At 40.2% G+C, this 25,503-nt stretch overlaps 1 protein-coding gene and 1 long non-coding RNA gene across 2 annotated transcripts; one reads left to right on the forward strand and one right to left on the reverse strand.

The window, feature by feature from the left end:
• Positions 1–1,562: 1,562 nt before the first annotated feature.
• On the reverse strand, positions 1,563–4,704 carry LOC121269678. The gene is made up of 2 exons (XR_005941388.1): positions 3,811–4,704; positions 1,563–2,671 (listed from the first exon to the last, which is right to left on the reverse strand). It is a non-coding gene; the product is annotated as an uncharacterized LOC121269678 (long non-coding RNA).
• Positions 4,705–5,033: 329 nt separating this feature from the next.
• Positions 5,034–24,689, forward strand: linc.pou2af1 (lnc RNA pou2af1). The gene is made up of 6 exons (XM_041174264.1): positions 5,034–5,046; positions 5,629–5,667; positions 7,472–7,575; positions 18,755–18,809; positions 20,460–20,695; positions 22,088–24,689. The coding sequence occupies exons 1-6, from the start codon at positions 5,034–5,036 to the stop codon at positions 22,406–22,408; spliced, it is 768 nt and encodes a 255-aa protein (XP_041030198.1). The 3' UTR covers positions 22,409–24,689.
• The last annotated feature ends 814 nt before the right edge of the window (positions 24,690–25,503 follow it).

The following is a 25,503-nucleotide window of genomic DNA, read 5'->3' on the forward strand; positions in this document are numbered from 1 at the left end:
TGAGAACGTCAATCTTACATGGAAACCTTTTCTTCCTAACGTATAGTAATAAAAAGAAACAAAGTACGGGTCTCTATGCATTGCCTGTGGGCAATATAAGATGTTCTAACATATACTAATATCGGTAAATAATATATATACGTGCAGCACTTAAATATATCTCACCAATGGGTAATATGATCCAATAAGTGCGTCGCACTTGTGAAGTGAGATGTGTCCCATATATACCTATATGTATAGGTTATGGAAAGTGCCCTGATATATATTCAGCATCTAATGAGTGATGTAGTGGCCGAATATGTGCGCCAGTTATATATTTGCGAGGGAAGAAAAATAATTTATTGCCATACGTTACCACCAGATTGAACAGGAATGCGTCGTATTAACAGGAATCAACCCCCAAAGGGGGCAGGAATCGTTTATTTAATATTACTGCCGGGCAGCGGTACAACAGGAGGGAACCGGGATGGGTCTGCGGACTTGAAAATGGACAGGTTGCCCATAACATTGATTTGTGAGAATGTGGGTAAACCTCAGCCAGTGGTTTCCTCGGTCCCCTTCGTTTTGACAGGGCTATAAAGTCATGACATTTCTTGCCGACAAACACTCACATCTCTCTGCCCAGTCTAGGTCCAGACACTTCAAAAGGACACGTCATTTTGCGGGCTCGCTTCGGTCCTGTAATACTGAATGAGTTAAATCAAATAGGTTCGCCCGTGAGGAAGATTTAGTATTTTTTTTTTTAAAAAGCACATGAATCATTATGGCAGTTCAACTAAAACACATTCCCGCAGGAGGGGCCGCCCTTGACGCCCCTCCTACCCCGGGTTACCTGCGCCGCAGAGCGGAGGGTATGAACGGCGGCTCCTGTGGAGACGGAGATTGCTGTCACCCCGGCAGCGCAGGAGTAGAATCCAGTCCAATTTTCACTGTGAAAATAACCCTAATGGTAACTTCGATACACCTGGGCTGCAGCCTGCAACAAGTAGTTTGTAGTAAAATTTTAATAGTTTAGAAAACAATCAATGCATTTAAAAAAAAAACACCAAGGGGCAATGGGTATAATTTAATTTAAAGTGTTTAGTTATCCCACTGTTGCAACACGTCAAAGGAGAAGTGAGCTTAATAAAAAAAAACAGCGCGAATTGCTGTCACATCCTTCAATATGGATGAGGTTCTCTGAACCTCGCAAAACGCCGACCCCAATAGGCAGAGCAAGATGCAAAATATTTCCGTGTCAGACTGATGGTTTCATTTTACTAAAAATGATTTTTAAAAAAAAATAATCTACTCTGGCCTCTCACTCTCAGTCTGCACGAGTGAACAAGTCCTGGGAGTAACAATGGGCACATTGGCCAAGAGTCACTCGCCTGCTTCAGTAAAGGTGGTGTACCCACCAAGGATCAGAGATTTTTAAAAAATGAATCTGTTGTATATATAACACTCCACTTGCACTTATATAAAAGAAAAGCCTGCATTCTTATGACAAAGGATAATTTCCCGGTGTAACTTAGGCTGCAATAGTCGGTAGGGCGTGCTTCATTTGGAAGGAATAATGACACTTTCAAAAGCAGTATTTTTATTGGTTATACACCATAACAAAATTAAAACCAATGAACGCATGAATTTAAAATACTAGGCTATGCTCTCCGCGTCTAAGCGTCAGTGGTGTGATGGTAAATTGAAATCCGGTTGAAAGGCCCGAAATCTTCCATTGCAGGTTAACGCCTATAAATTCGGAAAAATAATTTTGGAACAATTCAGAATGGTGATCTCAGACTCTGCAGGTACAGTTGCAGGGCCCGCAAGGAGTGTCATTGCCTCTAATTACATAATTTAGTGAGAAGCATCTTTATTAATAAGGATTCTACAGAATGAAATCAATGCAGATGTAAACGTGAGAATCACCACTTTGCAGCTTTCATTGTCACTGTATGGTCGAATTGAGGACTGCTCCAAGCCACGCCCACAATCTGCCATGTTTGGCACCAAATTCGGCACAAATGTTACTTTTTGCAATACAACGACAATATAACCTATATCCAAAGCTGCAGTACGTCGCCGGTGAACTTGCTTATGAAGTTGTGAGTGATCTGGGGCGAAAATGAGCTCCTAGGGCGAAAATTATGGACATTTTGAGTGTCCCAGACTCCGCTGGCCAAAGCTTGCTAAAATCACAAAAATGTTCCCAATCCTGCATAAAGTCTCACACTTTACATTGTATTTTATTCCATTGGAGTCTTTATTAGATGGAAATGCACAGTGTTTCAAAAAGAGAGCACTCTTTTTGTCCAAGCTTTGAATATTCAAATTGAAAGTATCGCGCAATCATTCATTGTCAAATCATTGGATTGTAGAGGTTTTAAAAAGGTCGGCATGTGTGCTGCAAAACTCTAAGTTATATCCCAAGGTATAGTGCAATAATTTTGTTTGTGTATTGTTTAAATTTCAGTGCTGCAGGAAGCACTTTGCCTTAATTTTAAGAATATTGCACTCTTGTCAACAAATTTGCAAAGATTTATTGCTGTGGCCACTCAAAGCATCTCTCTTGAAGCAAACTGCAGTCTAATAATCCTATAATGTCTGGTAAGGCAATTATTATTTTTTTCTCTCTTGAGGATCTTTTTGCACGGGTTTTCTTGTCTTGTCTTAGCGTTCGCTTAGTGTTCACCTGTAAAAAGAAATAAATCAACATTTACTGAGATGCTGTTACATACACTTTCAAATCCGTTATCTGCCTATTTTCCTTAAGCACAAGATCTACCGGGTTAAATATTGCATTTCAGACTTAATTTTTGGGGGTGCAATCGATTGTAAACAGTCCCCAGTAATGTCAAATAGTGAGGAGGTATTTCTACGAGCTGCTATTTTGTTTGGAACACTTCATTGATCACTTTTCTGGCCCCCTGGGCAAAGTTAGGAACTAAATATTGCTAGGAAGGAATGGCTTAAGATTGCGTTGGCTATTGTGTGTCTTATCGTTGTTCAACACTTACTGGTTTCCCTTCCTACAGCTTAATGAACTTGCTTTTAACTAGATTTAAGTTTTGCCCCCCCCCCCCCCCCGCAAAGTAAATCAGAACACGTGTTTCCACAAAGCAGAAAGTTAATGAAAGGGAAAGGATTATTTTCTCTTAATCTTGCAACATCATTTGACGTTAGGCTGGTTGCTTCACCGTGCCACTTTCTCGCCATCAAAACTGCGATTGTGAAGTGTGTGAAAGCACTGGAGCAAGTTATAGACTAAGCGTTCAAAGTCCTCGCAGACTCTCACTGTATATGTGTATATACAGTACATATCACTGCTTGAGTATATAATCACTGCTTGAAACAGAAATGCTGATTTCCATTTACTTTTTACGTTCATTGACTTTCTTGAAACTGTTGCCAAGATACAGTTATTGGGTTTTTTAAAAATGCAAAATATAGATATCTCGGGCACTTTAAACGCGCGACAGAGATCGCAGAGGTGTTTTTTTTTAAAAATAAGAATAAGATCAGTTGATGCTAAATGACTCTGCGTTTTCATGTCCAGGGCACAGGGAGGCGTATTTGAACAGCTACTGTGTTCATAGCTAAAACATTGGGCGTCGTGGAAGGTGGGAGGTATTTACAATAGCGCCGACTGAAGAGTAAGAAAGGCATTTTGATATTTATCGGCCAGTGGAAACTTGGAGGGTAGATTTAGTGAATTAGCTATTTCTCTTAAACCACACTTTGGAACTGTTCGCTCTGCAGACTCGCCACTTTCGGCATTTCCGTAATCCGACCCCCCCACCCTTTTTTTTTCTTCCCTCGCATCTTTCTTACCGAAGCCCAGTCTCGACGACCTTGAATCTTTTTCTTTTTCCGCCTTTAAATCAGAGCCTCTAATCGTTGCCAGTATTCCACTGCACACTCAGCACACGGGTGTCAAGTTTAGCCCAGCACCGGTTCGCGGGGGAGGCTCAGGGCGAACAAGATCCGGCGAGTCAGCGCCGGAGTCAGCCCACAGTTTTAATTCACCCGGGTTACTCATCCAACAAAACTCTTTCTGTCGCCACCCCGGGTCCACTCACCCCCCCCGGTTCGCTCGCCCGTCTCCCGATCACCGCTTTCCTGATCATTTCTCAACCTTTTCCCTTTCCTTAAAAAAGAAACAAGACAAGAAATGACCGCCCGCTCCTCTCCCTGAAAACCATAGGGCTTTACTCTGGTTGTGGGAGAAAACTCCTGCCGTAAAAGCAGTTGTTTATTTACGACCTCGTCGGCCGGTAGCCCAGACTCTGCTGCCTCTCAAAGCTGATGGGAGCATCGGGAGGGAGGGAGTGAACGGCGAGAAATGGGGGAGTGGGGGTCTTAGTTGGTGGGGGACACAGAGGCTAGGATGCTCCCCTAACAAATGGTTTTCTTCCTTTAAGGAAGCTGGGAATCCTTCCTGAAAATGTTAGCTTTGAGCTGAAGGAGCGCCGTTAACTCTTTCGATGCTGAATCACTTAAAATGGTCATTGTGTCTCGGTCGCTATGGGGGAAGATATCACGCTTCGGGTTAAAGTGGTTCAAGACTGGTAGACTCTGGCAAGTTGGGAACAAACACACAGCTGAGAGAGGTGGCAAGACCGTTCTACTTTCAGACAGTCCAGATTAGACGTGCCCCCAAATTAAACTTCACAGTGTAGAGTGGGCGCTGCTTAGTGCCTTGATGCTTAGTGACAGGGAGGTTTTTTTGCTAGATAAACATTTGTGTGTTAAAAATTCGGTGTTTCCCGTCCTAGCGAAAAGTGTTGGTTCCTCTAACTGGGATCTGAATGGAATTCAATTCCTCCAATAACCCGGTGTTGTTTAAAACGCCCGGGAGGGTCCCTGAATGCAATACGTCCCAGGATCTGGTTAGGGCAGTCTCAGTGCAGACCAACTTGGTGCATCAGAGGCAACAGGGTTCTCGGTTTTAAAAACAAGCGAGCTAAAAAATCCACCTTGAATCACGGGATCGCGCTCATAGAAATCGTTTGCCACTTCTCTGCCATCTCTTTCGCGCGTTTGAAGTGCACGAAATGTCTATATTTCGTATTTCTTAAAAGCCCCAACAACTGTATGTTGGAAACAGTTTCAAACATTAAGAAAGTCACTGAACACATAAAGTAAATGGAAATTAGTATTTGTTTTTCAAGAATCACACACATTTACACATATATATATTGCGAGAGTCCAATTACTTTACAGAAATATGTCGATCAGAAAGCAAGAATTAGTGGCGCTTCGGGTTTTTTTTTTCATTGTGGTGAGAAAATTTAACTCCGAGGAGTGTGCAGTTTATCCCCTCACACGAACCATGCGCCTTCCCAGGTAGGTGTGGATCAGCAAGTCGAATTGGCTCCTGCGGCCACACACAGGAGTTGTGTACATGTGGCGTGCAGCTCCCAGTTAATGCGGTTTCAGATTTAAGATATTATCAGACTCGCACGAAGCTCTCGGCTTAGCGCTGGAGAAGGGGGACTGCGGACTCTCACGCCCGATGTTCACCAGTTGATTAAAATACCTACATTATTATTCTGAATTTAAAAAAAAAATCCAAGCAGGTTTTGTTTCTGGAACGCAAGATAAATCAATGTGTTTTTACACCGGGGAGATGAGTTTTGCTTGAGCCAGTTGTTTATCTGGAATGCACTGCCTGGAAAGGTGGTAGAGGTAGGTTCAACAGTGACTTTAAAAGGAAAAACAAACAGGGCTACGGGGAAATAACAGGGGAGTGGGGCTAACTAGATAACTCAGTTATCACTTCGGTGCTAAACTGTATATTAAACTCATATAAAATTTAAGGGCTTAAAGAAAACAGGTTCAGGAGTAAAAAGCTCCACTTTTTTATTTCAACAGGAGCTTGCTTGAATTTCTGATGTGGCTTCGGGTTTCAAGATGTTAATATGTTTCAGCAAATCCTGAGTAGTTAATTAAGGCAGGAGAGCATGGCAGAAATATGCACACTCCCACATTTGGAACAGTAACAGCATTCTTCTATTCTGAACCAGCCTCTCCTTATCCAAATTTATATCTCAAAGGCAGCACGTTAGCCTCAGGAGTCAGGAAGTTATGATTTCAAGTTCTACTCCAATGTAGTCTGCCCGTTCCTTCAGTGCAGTGCTGCGGGAGTGCCTCTCTTATCGATGCCACGTTAAAACACTGCCCCCTGTCTGCCATCTCAGCTGGAGATAAAAGATCCCATGGCACTCTTTGAAGAAACTGGGGATATTCCCCTTAGAAGCTTTAGAGGAGATTTGTAGAGGTGTTCAAAATCCTGAAGGGTCTAGACAAATCAGATAGAGAGAAACTGTTCCTATTGGTGGAAGGGTCGAAGTGATTGACAGAACAGCCAATGTAGACGAGGAAAAAAGCTTTATCTAATGCAGTGATTGGTTAGGATCTGGAATCCATGCCTGGGAGTGTGGTGCAGGCAGATACAGTTGGGGCTTTCAAAAGGGACTTGGATAAGCATCTGAAGAAAAATGATTTGCAAGGTTACAGGAAAAGAGAGGCAGAGTGGGACCAACTGAGCTGGCCTTACAGGGAACCAACAGAACAGACTGAATGGCCTCCTTCTGTGTTGTAAACATTCTATGATATTAAGAGCAGTGAAGCTCTCCACAGTGTTCTAGCCAAACATTTTACCCCTCAACTAAAATTTGCTATCTTGTCACTCATCTCATTACCATTGTAGAACCTTGCTGTGTGTTTCTTTACAGCCTTGACCACAAAGCAGAAGTACTGCATTAGCTGTGAGGCACTTTGGAACATCCTGAATATACATATTATGGATTTCTTCTTCCAAATTTCTAACGCAACATAATTACAAATTTTCTAAAAGCATATTTACAAAACAGGAAAAAACTTATAAAGTGCCTTGGGATATTTCTAAGTGCTTCAAGTGGATGTGTATATATAAATTTGTGTATAATATAGGTATAAATATTGATATTTATGTTTCAGAATAGAATTTTATCTTAATTTGCCTGACAGCATATTCTATACCTTTAAAATGGGTCCTGCTTTTTCTGACATGTATATTCAACAAACTCAGTGTTGAGTTACCTGTACCGCTCATCATTCAGTTGCTTGTGGGTGGAACAGTAGAAGAGACAATAGAACAAAATGGATTATGTGACACTGATTCCCTGCATCCAACAGTACCACATGTGGATCTTTGAGACTGCAACCTCATCTCACTTACACTTATATCAGTTGATTAAGAATGACTTGGAACACACCATGAGAAACCTGAACATCTTTTTGTTTAAGAAATTAAATGATGGAATGAAATTCAGGTGAATGAGATTTGTTTAAGTGTAAAAATGTATCTATTTTTAAAGTGTTTACTCAGGTACAAAGGCCAAGGCCTTAGCTTGGGCCCAATTAAATGAATGGGTTTTATGTGAGTTAAAATTGGACCAATGCTGTGTCTGTGCTTCTGTATTATAATCAAGTTTGATTTCACCAACAGAAAAACAGAAGGTTTACCAAGGGGTGAGGGTGAAGATCACCGTTAAAGAGCTTTTGCAGCAAAGAAGGGCTCTTCAAGCAGCAGCAACAACCACCACCACAGCGGTATGGGTATCTCCTTTACATGTTAGCTACCTTCCACAGCCAATAATTCTAATCTGTCTGGAATAGAAGATTAATTTTATAAATCATGCAAGCACGAGAAAAATAACACCTCATGATAGAGATGTCCTCCAGGTGTCAGCCATTGATTAGTCAGAAGGTTGTGAGTTCCAAGTCCCACTCCAGAGACTTGAGCACAAAATTTTAGCCTGGTCCTTCAGTGCAGTACTGAAGAAGTACTGCACTGTAGGAGTTGCCATCTTTCAGATGAGATATTAAACCAAGGCTTGTCTGCCCTCTCAGGTGGACGTAAAGGATTCCATGGCAAATTTTGAAGAAGAGCTGAAGAGTCCTGGCCAATATTAACCCTCAGCTAACAGCACTAGAACAGATTATCACATTGTTGTTTGTGGAGACATGCACTGTGCAACATTTCTTACATGACAATACTGATTACACTTCAAAAGTACTTCATTGGATTTAAAAAGATTGGAGGTTGTGAAATATGCTATAAAAATGTCAGTCTTTCAGTAATTTCAAGTTCAGCATTGGCCGGCTTTACAGAAATTTCTGACACAGACCCATAGAATGTCCTAGCACAGATGGAGGACATTTGGCCCATTATTTTTGTGCTGGTTCTTTGAAGCAGCTATCCAATTAGAATCACTCACCTGCTTTTTCCCCATAGTCCTACAAATATTTCCTTTTCAAGTATATATCCCTGTTGAAAGAAGCTATTCAATCTGCTTTCACCATCCCTTCAGACAGTGCATTTCAGATCATAACAACTCACTGCAATGAAAAAAATCTCATCTCCTCTCTGATTCTTTTGCCAATTATCTTAAATCTGTGTCCCCTACTTACCAGTTGATCCATAAGTGGAATCATTCATCTTATTTACTCTACCAAAACCTCATAATTTTGCAAACCTCTATTAAATCCTCCTTTAACCTTCATTTTTGTAATGAGAACATGCCTAGCTTCTCTAATCTTTCCACATTCCAGATGTCCCTGACCCTTAGCATCATTCTGGTAAATCTTCTCTGTACCCTCTCCAAGGCTTTGATGTTCTTTCTAAAGTGTGGACCCAGAATTGAATATTCTAACTGAAGCTTAACCAACAATTTATAAAGGTTTAGCATAACTCTCCTCATTTTTTATTCTATGTTTCTACGTATCAAGCCAAGGAGCCTTTATGTTTTTTTTAAAAACAGATTTATCAACCTGTCCTGTCAACTTCAAAGAATTGGGCACACTCTGCAATGTTGCGCTACTTAGTGTATATTGCTGCCTCTTTTCATTCTCTGAGCAAATGCATCAATTTACTCTCTTTGCATTAAATTTCGTCCACCAGCTGTCTGTCCATTTCACCAGTCTGTCTATGTCCTCCTGAAGTCTGCTACTGTCCTGTTCATTGTTTGCTATATTTTTAAGTTTTGTGTCATCTGCAAACTTTGCAATTATGACACTAACACCCAAGTTCAAGCCATTAATATCTATCATGAAGAATTGTGAGTGGATCACTGTATACTTCCTTCCAGCTTAAAAAAAACACAACCACTCATCACTACTCCTTGATTTTGGCCTTTTAGCCAGTGTTGCATTCATGCTAGCACTGCCCCCTTAATGGGCTTCAATTTTGCTTTCAAGTCTAATAATGTGGCACATCATCAAATACCTTTTAACAGTCCATATTGTCTTCATTTAGCCTTTCCGTTACTTTATTGAAGAACTCAAAAAAGTTTTTCAGTCAAAACTTGCATTTAACAAATTGCATTATTTGTCATTCATTAGCCCAAATTTTTTCAAGTGACAATGAATGAATTTTGTCCTGGAATATCATTTCCAGAAGCTTCCCCATCACTGATGCTAGGCTGATGCTACAGTTTATTGCCATTTTTGTAGCCACAAAACATTGATATATGAATGCACTGATACACCATATCTGACTCAGGAACACTCCAAGGTTAAATGATTTGAAAGGCTTCACACCTCTCACCTCCCATGATGTTATGCCCAGAGTCCAACACTTGTACAGTGTGAAACTAGGTTTAAAAAGTTTTGGAATTAATATAATTACTGCATTGTATAATCTTTCTGATGTTATGAAGGAGTGAAAATTCCTGCCTTCAGGCTATTGATATTGAATAACAAATGACTGCAAAGGAAGAAGAATTCTGCACCTCTTGGTAGAAACTGAATGATTAACAGCATTTTAACTCTGGCAAGCTTGCTGTGATTTGCCCTCTAGAGCTGCCATTATCAGTTGATGCTTGTCAAAAATGGTTTTTCCGGTCACGGTAGCAGGAGCGTGACTGTTGCCAGTTGAAAGTCCGCCTTCCACATTTATCTTTTTAGAATATATTTTTGATAACTTCCCACTGAGTTTTCATCTACTGAAAAAGTAAAAGAGACTTGCATGTCAAGCCTCCTGATCTCAGAAAATCCGAAAGCAATTTACAGTCCACGAAGTACTTCGAATTGTAACCGCTGGTAAAAGATGGGAAGTTGGACAGGTAATATGGGCAATGTGATAATGGTCAAATAGAGATGTTTTAGAGATGTTGCTTGAGGGATAAATGTTGGCCAGCTCACAAGTAGCATTTCTGTAGTTCTCAATTCGTAAAAAGTTCACAGCACTTAGAAGCTTTAAGTGATGCTCCATACAAGCAATTAAGTATATACATTGAATTCCATTTCCTGCATTGACAAGAGAGTGCAAGTGGCATGATTCTCTATTAAATCATTGTTGTAATTTGGTAGCATTGTACTGAAAATGCAGTGTGGCAACACCATCACTACTGCTCAGTCTCATATGCAAATATTCAAGCATAGAGTTAATAATTCATGTTGAGTCATGTTTTAGACTGCAATTTGCTCATTAATAACAGATAGGTTAATCAGTACTTTTCCGCATCTCCATCAAGCTCTGAGGTTAGATTTCTGAGACACATCCTTATTACAGTTGTTGCAGTATGTAATTATATCTTCTAAAATGCAGGAAGATAGATATTTTTGTATATACACAGGGCTGGGGCAATAGCAGAAGGAAGGAATACCTTTCCTACTTAAGTTGTTGAAACTACTGTGGAGTTAAATCCTATTGCCACTTTCCACTCTGGTATCCCGATGGTAAAGAATTTACACAGGAATTATTCCAATTATAATGGGAGAAGTGATGATTAACAATCTTAAAATCACAGAATCACAGAATCACACAGTGCAGAAGAGGCCCTTTGGCCCATCGAGTCTGCACCGACATGTGAGAAACACCTGACCTACCTACCTAATCCCATTTACCAGCACTTGGCCCATAGCCTTGAATGTTATGACATGCCAGATGCTCATCCAGGTACTTTTTAAAGGATGTGAGGCAACCCGCCTCCACCACCCTCCCAAGCAGTGCATTCCAGACCATCACCTCCCTCTGGGTAAAAAAGCTTTTCCTCACATTCCCCTAAACCTCCTGCCCCTCACCTTGAACTTATGTCCCCTTGTGACTGACTCTTCAACTAAGGGGTACAGCTGCTCCCTATCCACCCTGTCACTGCCCCTCATAATCTTGTACACCTTGATCATGTCGCCCCTCAGTCTTCTCTGCTCCAACGAAAACAACCCAAGTCTATCCAACCTCTCTTCATAACTTAAATGTTTCATCCCAAGCAACATCCTGGTGAGTCTGCTCTGCACCCCCTCCAGTGCAATCACATCCTTCCTATAATGTGGAAACCAGAACTGCACACAGTACTCCAGCTGTGGTCTCATCAAGGTTCTATACGACTCCAACATGACCTTCCTAATTTCGTAATCTCTGCCTCGATTGATAAAGGCAGGTGTCCCATATGCCTTTTTCACAACCCACTAACATCCCCTCTGCCTTCAGAGATCTATGGACACACACGCCAAGGTCCCTTTGTTTCTCAGAACTTCCTAGTGTCATGCCATTCATTGAATACTTCCTTGTCAAATTACTCCTTCCAAAGTGTATCACCTCACATTTTTCAGGGTTAAATTCCATCTGCCACTTATCTGCCCATTTGACCATCCTGTCTATATCTTCCTGTAGCCCTAGACACTCAACTGTTAATCACCCGGCCAATCTTCGTGTCATCTGCAAACTTTCTATTCCTACCCCCCACATAGTCATCTATGTCATTTATATAAATGACAAATAATAGGGGACCCAGCACAGATCCCTGTGGTACGCCACTGGACACAGGTTTCCAGTCACTAAAGCAGCCTTCTGTCATCACTCTCTGTCTCCTACAACTAAGCCAATTTTGAATCCACCTTATCAACTTACCCAGTATCTCATGTGCCTTTGCCTTCTTTATAAGTCTCCCATGTGGGACCTTGTCAAAGGCTTTGCTGAAATCCATATAAACTACATCAACTGTACTACCCTCATGTGCACACCTGGTCACCTCCTCAAAAAATGCAATTGAATTTGTTAGGCATGACCTCCCCCTGTCAAAGCCATGCTGACTATACCTGATCAAACCTTGCCTCTCCATGTGGAGATAGATTCTCTCCTTCAGAATTTTCTCCAATAGTTTCCCTACCATGAGTGAAAAAAATCAGAACATTGCTCTATATTTGTATTTGAAAACCAAAACATTTAAATTTAAATAGTCATTTGGTAGTACAGAACTTGAGTATTGCTGAAACAAAGAGAAAAGCTTTTCGTCTTGCACTCATGAAGACAGATTCACAAGAATACCAATTGTAAAGAGAACAACAATTTATACCGCATGAGAAGAGAGCATTGATTCATTGGCAAGTGGACTCTGATTGGTAGAGGCATTGTCAGAGAATGCACCACAACTCTGATTGGTCAAGGCATTGCTATGGGGAGTGAACCAGGCAATGGTTGTCCCCAAAGTTTTTGTTTAGTTGAAAAAGGCCTCATTGTGTCAACATGCTCCTTTTTTCTGCAAAGGACAGAGCCCTGTGTGTTCCATGTCAACACCTCTACCAATCAGAGTCAACTTGCCAACCAATTAGCACTTTCTTCTTATGCAGTGTAAATTGTTGTTCCCTTTGCAATTGGTATTCTTGTGAATCTGTCCTTTGATAGCATGTCTCTTTTCTCAGCAATACATTTAAATTTAGTGTTTCGTGAGTACAATGTTGTTTCATAAGAGGCAAGGATATCAATGTTAGGAATGAAACACTTCGCTGCCTTTGACACTCAGAATCAGCAGCAGCAGCTCATGGGTTAGGTGCAGAATACTCTACATTGAGTATTCTGCATTCCCTAGACAATGTACCCCAGAAGCCCTATTTTACCACTGTAACATTTCTATTTCCTTTTTTAGTTTCTCATCCTTCCAGAGATTACCAATACTTATTCCAGTTATTGTGTGCTTTTGCCTGAAGCAGCTCCAAATTCATGCAAAATCCTTAATTAACAATTTTACAAAACTCTCCAGCTGCAATACAATAACCAACAAAATTAACATTGCGTAATAATTCTGCTACAATGGTATGTGGAAAAAGCTGCAAGATAACTGAAAAAGAGTTTATTTTTAACATTGCACAGTAAAGCGATAACTCACATTTGCAAATGATTATTTAGGTCATCATGAGATTGCCTGCACAAGAAATTTTGCGCAGAGCCAATTTCTAAGCTTGATATTGTCAAATATGCTCTTGCAGATTTCAAACTTGTAACCACCTTCAATCTGGCTACATAATTGGAGGAGGAAAGTAAGGAGGAAAGTATTTACATATGTAGGATGGGTTTGATGTTCCAGAGCTTCATAGCTAATGTACTTTTGGAGTGTAGCCGTTATTGTCATGTGGATGCCACTCTTCCCTCAGCAGTAGCACTCTTGACTTTGACAGAAAGTCATTCAAGCCACCCTCCATAGACTTAAGCTGCAGAGTTAAATTCCAATACAGTACCAAGGGAGTGTTGCTATGTTATAGGTGCCATCTTTCAGATAAAATATTAAAACGAGCCTTGTCTGCCAGCTAGGGTGGTTGTAAAATTTTCCATGGTACGATTCAAGAAAAGCTTCACCAGCAGTACTAAAACCGATTATCTGGTCACTTGACTCATTCCTAAATGGGATCGTTATGTTTTTTCTTATTTTTTGCAAACTGACTGCGATGTTTCCCTCTATCTGGATGAATGATCTCTCCAGAGTTAATTATGGGAAGTTTTGTGCTGTAAAGTGTGCCCACTAGTAAGTGGCTCAGAGTGCTGAAATTTGTTTAACAATCTTGCTGCTAGGCAGATGGTGAAATAGAGAAAATACTTTTATCACTTCATCCTGCGCTGTATTTGATCGCAGACCTGAGCACTTTACTGAATGTCAGCATCCTTGAAGCTTCTTCATATTTACATTGCACAATAATCAGTGTGCAATCCCAGCTTACCATTTAGTCCATTAACTAAAAAAAAAGATGATTTGCTGATTTTTTTGGGTCATGTGCAAAATGATTGTAGCAAGAAAACAAAAGCAGAATATATCTTTTCATATTAACGCTGGGACAGATATGGCTTGCAGCAATCTGTGGATGTGATCCAAATATGCAAAGTCTCACACTTGTTAAAACAAGCATCAGAGAACTTTACTGCATGTCAGTACACTTGAAATACATTTATGTTTTCAGATATCCTCTGAATTTATCACCCTTGGTATTTAAAAACTGTCCTGTACATCTACTACTGCAAGCAATTCAATTGTGTCAAATAGTTAGATTAATATTTATCTTCTGTTTGTCTTGCATGAAACAGGGACTCCCACTGCATACTTTCAAAGACAGGCTTGATATGGAATATTTGCTGGTGGTCAGGTGATAGGTGTCAAGGTTCTTATGCAGATTGAATGTATTCAAATTGTTGCATTGCCCCTTTCCCCAAACTTCTCAAAAAACATATAGCAAAATCTCTAAGATCTTTAGAAGAGTCTCAACCATATCAACAAACTTATCTGTGCTAATGCATCCTCCTGTAATTGTTGCATGGCAAAAATGTAGTGGCTTTGCTTCCCACAAAATAAAGTTTATTCTGACCTGCAATGAGGTATATCCAGCACCTTCTTGGTTCTGTTTTAATGCCCTCCAAGTGGCCTACATGTCAATCGGTTGTAAAAAAAAACAATCACTGCAGTCAATTAGGAACTGACATGAGATGCAGCCTGACAAAGCAGCATTCTTATTCCTGAGGATGATGTAAAAAAAAATAGCTAATCTGGTTTTAGGGTTGAGCAGTTTATATGCTGAGCCAAAACAAAATGAGCAATGTCACTTTGATTTCCTCCACTTGTCCAATGGTGTGAGACCACCAGGAGGAGGTGATTTTATATCATTTCAGCTTCAAACAACTTACAACTGGCACCCGCTTTGCCCAGTACTTAGAGTTGTTTTACTATATTAAAGATGTAAGTACAAGTTTTTCTTGGAGCTGTTGAGGTGGTGGTTTTGAAACTCTTCTGGTTCATCCTTAAAACCAAAATATAAGTTCTGAAATTTTTTTAAAAAGCTGATAGGTTGGTCAGCACTGTTCTGGCTTAAAGCTTTCAGAAACAACTAGAGGCTGAGGGTCTTGCTCTGGCTCTGCAGGTAGTTCTCTTACCTCTGACTCAGAAGGTTTTAGCTTCAAATCCCATCCCAGGACTTCAGCACAAAAATCAAGGCTAATGCTCCAATACTGAAGGAATGCAGCACTGTCAGAGCTGTGGACTTTCAAAGAACAGGGGAGTTATCCTTGGTGTCCTGGCTAATATTTATCCATCAATCGACATCACTAAAACAGATTATCCAGTCATTATTATACTACAGTTTGTGGGAACTTGCTGTGTGAAAATTTGTACTGTGTTTCCTACACACAACAGTGACTACTTCAAAAGTACTTAATTGGCTGTAAAGTACTTTGGCATTTCCTGCATTTGTGGGAGGCTCAATAGTGGGAGGCTCAATAGAAATGCCGAGTCTTCCTTTCACAGAGTCACAGAATTTTAACTACCCAGAAGGAGGCCATTCAGCCCATTGTGTCTACACTGGCTCTCCAAATGACCATTATGACCTAGTGCCATTGCCCTGCCTTTTCCCCATACCCTTGCACATTGTTTCTATTCAAATAACCATCTAATGCCTTGATTGAACCTGCCTCCACCACACTTCCAGGCAGTGCATTCAAGACCCGAATTACTCGTGTGAAAAAGTTTTTTTCTCACATCACATTTGCTTCTTTTGCAAATCACATTAAATCAGTACCATCTCTTTCTTGATCCTTTTATGAGTGGGAACAGCTTCTCCCTATCTACTCTGTCCAGCCCCCTCATGATTTTGATCATTTCTGTCAAATCTCTTCTTAGCCTTCTCCTCTCCAAGGAGAACAGTCCCAACTTCTCTATCCTCATAGCTGAAGTTTCTCATCCCTGGAACCATTCTTGGAAACCTCTTCTGCACTCTCTCCAATGTGTTCATACCCTTCCTATAGTGTGGCATCCAGAACAGTACACAATACTCCAGCTGAGGTCTAACAAGTGCCTTATATAAATTCAGCATAACCTCCCTGCTCTTGTACTGTATGTCCCTATCAATAAAGCCCAGTATACTATATGCTTTATTAACTGCTCTCCATATGTCCTGCCACCTTCAATGATCTATGCACATATACACCCAGGTCTTTCTGCTCCTGCATGCCCTTCAACATTTCATTCCTTATTTTATACTATCTGTCCATGTTCTTCCTATCAAAATGCATCACCTCACACTTCTCCGCATTGAACTTCATCTGCCACCTATCTGCCCACTCCACCAACCTGTCCATGTCATTTTGAAGTTCTACACTGTCCTCCTCGCAGTTTACAACACTCCCAAGCTTCGTATCATTCGCAAACTTTGAAATTGTCCCCTGCGTACCAAGATCTAGGTCATTAATATATGTCAGGAAAAGCAAGGGTCCCAATACTGACCCCTGGAGAACTCCACTACATACCTTCCTCCAGCCCAAAAAATATCCAAGGACCATTTATCTCTACTTCCTATTTTTTCAGCCATGTATCCACGTTGCTACTGTCCCTTTTATTCCATGAACAATAACTTTTCTCACAAGTCATGTCGATGTCGAATTCCATCATCTCATATTAATGCAAAATGGTTTCAAGGATATGACCATGGCTGCACAACTCCAAAGTAAAAACGAATAATGCTGCCAATACAGAACAGACCCTTCAGAATCGGGGGAAACTTGCACACTCCGGACATTCCTCTCTTCTCTCCTTTACACATGCTGACCGAATCTTTTCCAACATTCTTCTCTCAGGTTTTTAGCATTTGCTGATTGTTTAAATGCCTACACTTTAATTCAGAAATGGTGTGAGGGCACCTCCACCCGCCCCCCTCCCCCCACACCCCCATACCTCCCCTCTACCCACCGCCCCCCCACCCCTCCCTCCCCATGCCACCTCTACCTTTTTTTTCTCTACCATTGGGTGTCTTGCGCTGGATGATTCATGGGTACATTAAACGTTTTTCCGATCACAGATGAATTACCTAACGTTAAAAAGCGTTGCCCGGGGCCAAGTGAAGTTCTGCACTATCATCCAAACACAAATACTCCGAACTTCATTGCTGCCGACCTCAATACCATCCATGGTCAGCAGTTATTACAAGGGTATGCAGGCTCCATCAACACCCAATTGAGACAAGTAGCTGCACCCTGACTGAGACGAATACTGTACCTGAATAGTTTAATGTGGTGTGAGAGGTACAGTATGCAAAGGGGGGCTCCACAAATTTAGCAGTGCGAAATTGCTACTTGCGATACGAATGTTTAATTTTTAATATATCAATTGTATGCCGCACCTCCAACACTGTCTACATGTTACATTACTTAATTTCTAATGAACACAAAGCGGGTATTGAGTTCTTTTAGATATAAAAGGAAGATAAAATTGAAAATGAATCTTCGGCAAAGAGCAAGTTAGAGTAAACAGCTTTATGGTATGTTTCTGAACTTTAACCAAACGAAGAGGCATGGATTGTTTTCGGATTGCAGTTACGAAAACCAGCAGTTAACAAAGATCTAATTTTTTTATTCAGGGAGCTCTGGGCAGCAGAGTGTGACTGTCGAATTGACACTCCACTCTCCAACGTTGTTAGCAGATTCCCGGTCATGTCTTGGTAAAAGCCACCGAAAGAACTCGCCCTTTAAGTTTTTCCGGCCCCTGCGTAAACACCCAATGAACCCATCTCTGCTAAATAAAGCATTTTGCTTTGAAAAGATATCCTGCTTCCAGTCTATTTAAAAACTGACCATGTCTTCCACAATAGTAGGTTTTAGGGATTTTTTTTTGACCAGTCGAAGCCCTATGCTAGCCATTGACCATATACAAGGCTCAGCCGTATACTTTACCCAATGACTCTCTTCCAAACAGTTAATTATCAACTTTAGTTTTGGTCGATTTTCAATACTGAATACTCGAAGCGTGGAACCGAAAGCAGCGCACAACTACACTTCTTTAATGAATGTAAAGGTTTGAAAGATCCCGACAATGATTGGATTTGCAAAAAGAAAACACATTTTGTGATTTTGGTTTTGTATTGTGATTATGAGTAAAAACAAAAGATCTGGGATGTTTCCAAGTCAATAATATCGATCTCAGTTAAAGAATCTGACACCGTCTGAGAGCTACACTAGTGATGTAATGGAAACCTGATCTCTGATTTTTTTTTAAATCATGTGATCTGGAGGGAGCCATGCTGACAGCGTTAAGCCTTGAGACAGTCTCTGCAACACGTCGGGCGCTTTCAAGCTGAGTCAATTTAAACTCAAAGACATTTTCATCTAAACCCATCTCGCCCAACTCTCCTAAACGGTTTAGTTAAAAGATTTGTAAATGGGATTTCAGGTTCCAGTAATTCAAAATGACAAAAGGCTGGCTATTAATCGGTGTAGACATGCAAAATAAAATAGAATAAGCAAACTAATCTGGACACAAAATAAAGGGTAGACTGAATATGGAATGTGCCAGATAAGGAATTCACATTTTATATTTAATAAACTTAATTGTAATTAATTATATTTTCTTGTATAAACTAATAATTTAAGCCATCCTATCTGCTGATTGACTTTATGTTGCTCGCACACTTTTTCCGTTTATTCGCCCTCAGCCACCGCACCACTCCCCACTCCCCAAATTTACTTTGTATGTTCTTATTCCAGCTTACCACGGGCAACAGTCTTCAATTCGCGGAGCCAGTCTCTTCCTCGCACCCAGGTCAGTAAAATACATCCGCCTCTCCAAAAGGGGGCCAATTTTTTTTTATATATAGCTTCGCGCGTTTCCAGACAAGGCATCTACTCTTTAATATTAAAGACCAGGCAGTGCATAATCTGCAATCCACCAATCAGGCACACAGAGTGGACGAAAGGAATCCAGGGGAATAGATTGGAACGAATCAGACTGCAGGGTCCCTCCAACATCCACCAGCTTCGGCAGGAGCGCTTTGTGAACACAACGGGGCGTGTGGGGGCTGCCAAATGAAAAAAAAAGTCTGGCATCGAATCGTCGCAACATTTTAAACGTCCTATCCTGAGATCACTGCATCTGCAAGATCAGGTGCAGGATTCCTCCCACTTGCTGTTGTTAGGCGCCGAGCCTGGGCTGAACAAGCTTCTGTGTGTGTGTGTGTGTGTTTCTGTATGTGCAGAGTCTGTGCTCTCTTATGATTCAGCACACCCCCCCCGCCCCCCCTCCACCCTCACTTTGAAAAGTCGAGCGAGCTGTGTGTGGTATTCACAAAGCTGAGCAGAGCGTTCACTCGCCCCCCGTGCACCTGCGAATCGAATTGACCTTCAGTCTTACAGAAAAGCAAAAAATAAAACCCCAATCCTACCATTTTAAAACAACGTCAGGATAGAAGCTTGGTTGGTCTGTGGACATCTACCCAATGCAGCATTAAAAGATCTAAACCAAAAACGTTAAAGCCAAAAAAATGGCTTTAGAAAGAAAACAGCATAATAAAGTCAAATTGATCACACCCTCAATCCTTTGTATTATTTTAATGGACCAGAATGTAACTCAGGAAACATCCGTTACTTTGTAATTTGATTCACCGACAATCTTGTACCATTCAGTATAGGCTGTACAGGAGCACTATTCAGCAAACGACACCAAAAATACTGACTGGGCATTGAAACGACATCCGTATTGAAGGAAATTTCTGCTTGGGGCTCGAAAACCTATATTCACAGCGTTTGCTGTTCGATAAACACATTCAAGTTTAACGATAACAGACTTTGAGATACACTGGGTTCAATTCAAATGAGCAAGTTCTACAGGCTGCAGTTCACAGAGAATCAGGTTTCAAAGTTAATTAGGTTAACCCCAAAATAAATGTTAAGTGCGAGATATGGGCCATTTTTTTCAATTCTGAGAAGTTCAGTGTTTTATACACTTCTTCCCACTGTCCAGGCTGGAAGCTGTTGCAAGATGAACGCAAGTTCGAACCCTCTTAGTTGATGTAAGAGTCGGGCACCCAACTACACATACAGCACTGCTGTTTCCGTAAACACATTGCTTGCAAACTGAATGTTTCTGCAAACCTGGAATGATCCGGTCACTGGTCAAAGCGGAAGCGACTTTCTGAAGAAATCGACAGATTTTGTCCGTTGTGATGGGCGTTCAGCCTTTCAATGACATCTTGTATTTCATGAAAGTCCATTTTGACGTTTCGTGAAACCGGGGGAGGGAAAATTTTTTGTCTGGTTATTAACTTGAAAGAAACAATTTCATTCCATGTACAATCTGGAATATCTCTCAGACGGTCAAATCTACTCTCTGAGACAGCAACATTGTCTGGCAATTTCACTCCCGCCCTCCCCCCGAAAATCTGCTTGAAAATGTTCCTTTTTTTTGTCTTTCCAGCTCCCCACAATGTCTGCCCTCCGCCTAATGGATGTGAACCCAGTTTCTATGAGTGTGACCAGTTTGCAGAGAATATTCCACACGACCAGAACCCGATCTTTTATGAAAGCACTGAGGTATACGAAAGGTACCTTCCTGACCTCTATGCTGAGAACTCATTCACCTCGCATCCTCCTACCTTGCACTGTCCCCCAGCCAGTTACCAGCCACCCATCCACTGCAATCATTCTACAATGGTAAGTGAACCTATTTAAGCCTCATTATTTTACCGTTTCCCAATACTTTATTGAGCGTCTGACTGCGTAGCCAGTGTAAATTGCTCTCTTTAATGAGTCGGTCGTCTAATTTACTTACCTAACCAAATGTGCAGCAGAGAAAACTTCCTTTTTAAATCCAATCATCAGTTAAGGAAATCCAGCCAATTCCACTTATAAATGGTGGAGTCCTCTCAAAGCTGAGATATTAATCATTTTGTAGATGCTGATAGACTGTTGCAATGCTAAGAACATCTTGCTTTGCTCTCTTCATGAAAAGACTATTTTTAACTCTTTTAGAGTCAACCAAATAACAAAACAAGGGATAAAATAAACACAGCCCCTAAGTCAGGTTAGCTGAAAAAACCAAAGACAAAGTTTAAAGAAAACTTACAAACATCAAATCAAAATGTGATTAAGAGGGTCGATAAAGCACCCCATTCCCTGCAGTGCCCACCAGGCATGGAAGGCCTCAACAGTGCCGGCAGACACCGCATGCTCCCTCTCCAGGGACACCTGAAAAGACTATTTTTGCGGACATCTTTTGGAACTCAACAAAACAAGCAGTGTTCTGTCATTCATGTGGTAAATTGGAGCATATCAACATTTCTTCTGACATTTAGTGACTTTAGCTGTATTTGCGTAACTTGAGGAGCAGTAGTTCCTGAGAACCATTCTGTTCTTAGCTTTATCATTGTGATATGATCATCCCAGTTAAAAAAAACTTCAGTACTTTGATGGCAATGAAATTGTTCATCTAAATAATACTGTGTAGTCAAAGTTCACAGGCATTGTGATGAGATATAACCTTATCCTGAGATTTCTGATTAGATCTTTCCAGCACAAGAATAGTCAAGGTGATGCAAGTACACACCTTTTGAAATAAATTGTTGGAAATCAATTGTTGTGTTATTTAAATCAGGCAAAAAAAAAAATTTACATTTGCAATTTTCACATCCTTAGCTTATTCCAAAGAACTTCTAATAATATACTTTTGAAATGTGGTAATTAAATGTGTGCACAGCAAGGTCCCTGAAATGGCAATGAGATGCATGATGAGTTCATTTAATTTGGTGTTGTTGCTGAAGGATGAATTTTGATCAGGATACCAGGAGAATATCCTAATCTTTTCATTAAATAATGGCAAAGGATTGTTTACATCTGCTAGGCCTCTATTTGTTGTGAGAGATGGTACCTTCAACAATGGCACATACACTCAGTACTGCACTAAAATGTCAGCCTAGATTATGTGTTCAAGTCTTGGATTGGGACTTGAATCTGCAACCATCTGATTCAGAGACGAGAGTACATTAGAATTCGTGGCATTCATTTCTTAAAGTGCACACACAGATAATTCCATTGTTTCTTCTCCAGATCTCTGGATCGCCTAATTACTCTACAGTGGATTTTGGGTATTCTACCCAATGTGTTCCATCAACTCCAGAAGACGTCAGTCCATCTTCACACTTGGATCCTAAGTCCTTTTATTCAACCCCTGAAGAGTATTTTTCTCACCAGCATTACAGTTGCACATCGACAATCTGCTCCATCTTTTCCCACATGCCAGAAAACATAGAAATGGGCCACACATCTGAAAATGGGTCCTTTACAATGCCAGAATATAATGACTATTCACCTGGAATACTCACAGAAGACATCTGGAGAGGAAACCTAAATGAATGCTTAGACTATTGATATAATTATCAATAGTGATATTGAGAATATCTTGTGCTTCTTAAACAGTTATGTTGGCTGAAAATAATTTTGGTTGAATTTGAAGATAAATATTTCCACTGAACAACACTGTAAAACCAAATGAGAAAGATTTCCAAATCTAAGAGCTTTGAAATCACTGCCATTTTAATCCTTTACATCAATTTCCTCTTTCAAATTTTCTCTTTACCTCTGAATGTATTGACACCTTGCTAGGACATAGTACCAATGTAGTACCACAGGCGCTGGTCATTCTCAGGTACAATGCCCAAGTAACTATTATGAGGTACAAACACTTATAGTGATAGGCTACTCTATCACAGATATATCCCATGCTAATACCCACGCATATGAATTTCTAGAAGCAGTCATTGGATAATTTTCAGGAACATCTTGGGTGATTGCTCCCTTCTCTAATCCAGGAGTAATAAGATGAAATGTAGCATTTTTTCTACTGCCCATGTTAAGGTCAGAATAAACTTGGGTGGAACCTGGGGTCTTCTTTGTCTAGGTCTCAGCTACTCACTGGATAACCATACTGAGTCATATAGACCAGGCTTATCCCAGAAAAATTAGACAGATGTTCTTTAATCAATATTAGTTTGCCCTTTCACTGTACTGGTCAACTAGCTATACTGAACTATTGGAAGGTCTTCGTTTAATTTTTGTGACAGCATATTGTTCAATTGCTAATATTTGCAATAGTTTTCCCCTTTTATAGTTGGTAATGACATTAAGCACTTCCAAAACAAATATGGGACCAGTTAGCTGTGATGCCAAATTATTCTCCTGTTATCCTAACAAGCATTTGAGAATCTGTTACCTACATGGTGCAAGTTTGACCTTTCCATTTCCACATCACCTTTTCATAAGCTCACATCAAAAATATGGATAGAGAAACCATTTGACCCACCTTAGTTCATTCACCTAAAATAATCTACACTTTTCTCAATACAGCATCCAACCAAGTCTTAAATGACTCCAAGAACTATACTCAGAAGTAATTTCATGTGTTGATCATTTTCTGTGTGAAGAACTTTCAGTGCTAAATTTGGCCATCATCATTTTGAACCTGCATCTTTTTGACCTATTGTCATTATTTACTTTTGAATAGTGTTGACTAGCCAAAGATATGATTATTAGCCAATTACACTAATTTTAGTAGAATACTCCTTTATACACAAAATAGCTGAACATATTTGACATGTATATTACATTAACAAATGTCTGCCATCATTCAGCATGCAACTTTGCAGTCTCCCTCTTTCACCAAAGTTTTGAAATCTTGCATGAATTTATCAGACATAATGCATCTTAGTGAAGTTTGCAGATTTTTGGCCAGCAGTTGTGAGCGGTACCTTGACTTCATCAGAGTCATTGCTGAGAATATTGACTTACATGATGAGACTCGCCCCTGCTCTCCATCAAGAACAAGGTTGGGTGCCACTTGCCCTTTACTAGTGCTTCTTGCCCTTTGCCAAGATGTGTCCTGTTGGAGCCGTTCATTATTGATTAGACCTGCTTCCTTCTGCTGGCCCAAAGTAATTGTTCTGATTGGTCGAGGTGACAAAGGTGACAGCTCTCCTTTCCAAAATCTGGCATTTTCACCCATGATGTATACCGTTTTAACTAATAAACCACAACCAAGGACGTAAAGCACACAAGTTGATTAAAAAAAAAACCTGTGCACTCTGCTCTTTTCACCACTTTACCAACAAATGCACAAAAGGTTAAAATCTACAGGCATGTGTTGCTCAAATATTAGTACTAAGATCGCATACAACTTGAAGCATCTACTATTCATTTATTAGTTACTAATCAAAAATGCAATTAGCCACATGGATTGGATAACACTCTCTTAGAGTATTGTTCTGGATTTATTTTTCAGTACTATCTTATATAGCTCTGCTGGATCCTCTATCATTCTTCTTGTTTTAAGACTGAAGAGACCAATATTTCTAGTCTTTTTTCATGCACCTGTTTCCCCAATACTAAAGATCAACTCCTTAAGTACAAATTAACAAATTACTGAGGACACGCGCCAACTAGGCACCAAACTAAATCCTAAAATTCACTTTGTTTGGATAAGGCTGGTAAGAAGAGGAGAAATACGTATACTTCTGTTTGTGCTTGAATAGTTAACTTGTGTTAGTGCAGGAACAACAATCCACATGCTGTGTTTCAACTAGTTTCCCCAGCACCTATTAAAATTCCATCTGAAAGTGTAATGTCTAATTCAATAAAAATGTCACATTTTCATGTTTAAAGTGAATGCTATTGTGCTTTTGAATGAATGGATTACTTAAGTTCACAGATGGGCAAACATGCCTAAAACTCACATTCCTGAATGTTAAGGGATTAGCTATTATTCAAATCACCCTTGAATGTTAGTTTAATATTTTACCATGTGTCAGTCCTTTTGCTTTTCTATCTACATGTGGACTGTATCTTTCAGATTTCACGCCTTGACTGTCTGATTTTTATCAGCTCCATTTGTTGTGTTGTAGTGCCGCTGTGGAGTAAAGCACTTGTATTTATGTAGAACTGGCAAACTGCAAAACAATCATCTATATATTTTGAAAATAAACCATTTTTTAATGAATGAGAAAAATAAAATTATATGCTAAGTTGCAAATGCTAATCAAGCAAAAATGCTTCCATTTGCTGGATTGACAGTCAGTCATCGTAGCCAAGCTGACTATAGCTTATACCACAGGATCATGCAACACAGAAAGTTCTCTTTCAGTCCAATGCTTCTGTACCGATGCTTTGAAACAGCTATCCTTTAAGACCCACTCCCCAGCTTTCCCCATAGTCTTGTAAATTTTTCCTCTTCAAGTACATATTCTATCATCTTTACCCGCCCGGCAATATAAGTCTATTCCCTCGAACTTATTGCTAGCTTAGAATCCCAACTAACAGAAGTTTCTAAGTATTAAAGTTACATAGTCATAGACAGAGTCCTCAAATAAAAGTCCTCTTGTCCAGGAGTCTCCAAGTTAACAAAGTTATCTTAGGATAGGTTTTACATTGAGGCATGTCTTAGTAGACCAAACTTCTTTGAAAGTTTACCAAAA

The sequence above is a fragment of the Carcharodon carcharias genome, chromosome 25 (genome assembly GCF_017639515.1).
Source record: "Carcharodon carcharias isolate sCarCar2 chromosome 25, sCarCar2.pri, whole genome shotgun sequence".
In the NCBI taxonomy this organism is placed as follows: Eukaryota; Metazoa; Chordata; class Chondrichthyes; order Lamniformes; family Lamnidae; genus Carcharodon; species Carcharodon carcharias.

Coding starts and splice junctions, on each gene's coding strand:
- linc.pou2af1 (XM_041174264.1), top strand. Junction 5,668..7,471: donor TGCCTGGAAAGGTGGTAGAG/GTAGGTTCAACA, acceptor TTTCACCAACAG/AAAAACAGAAGGTTTACCAA. Junction 20,696..22,087: donor ACTGCAATCATTCTACAATG/GTAAGTGAACCT, acceptor TTTCTTCTCCAG/ATCTCTGGATCGCCTAATTA.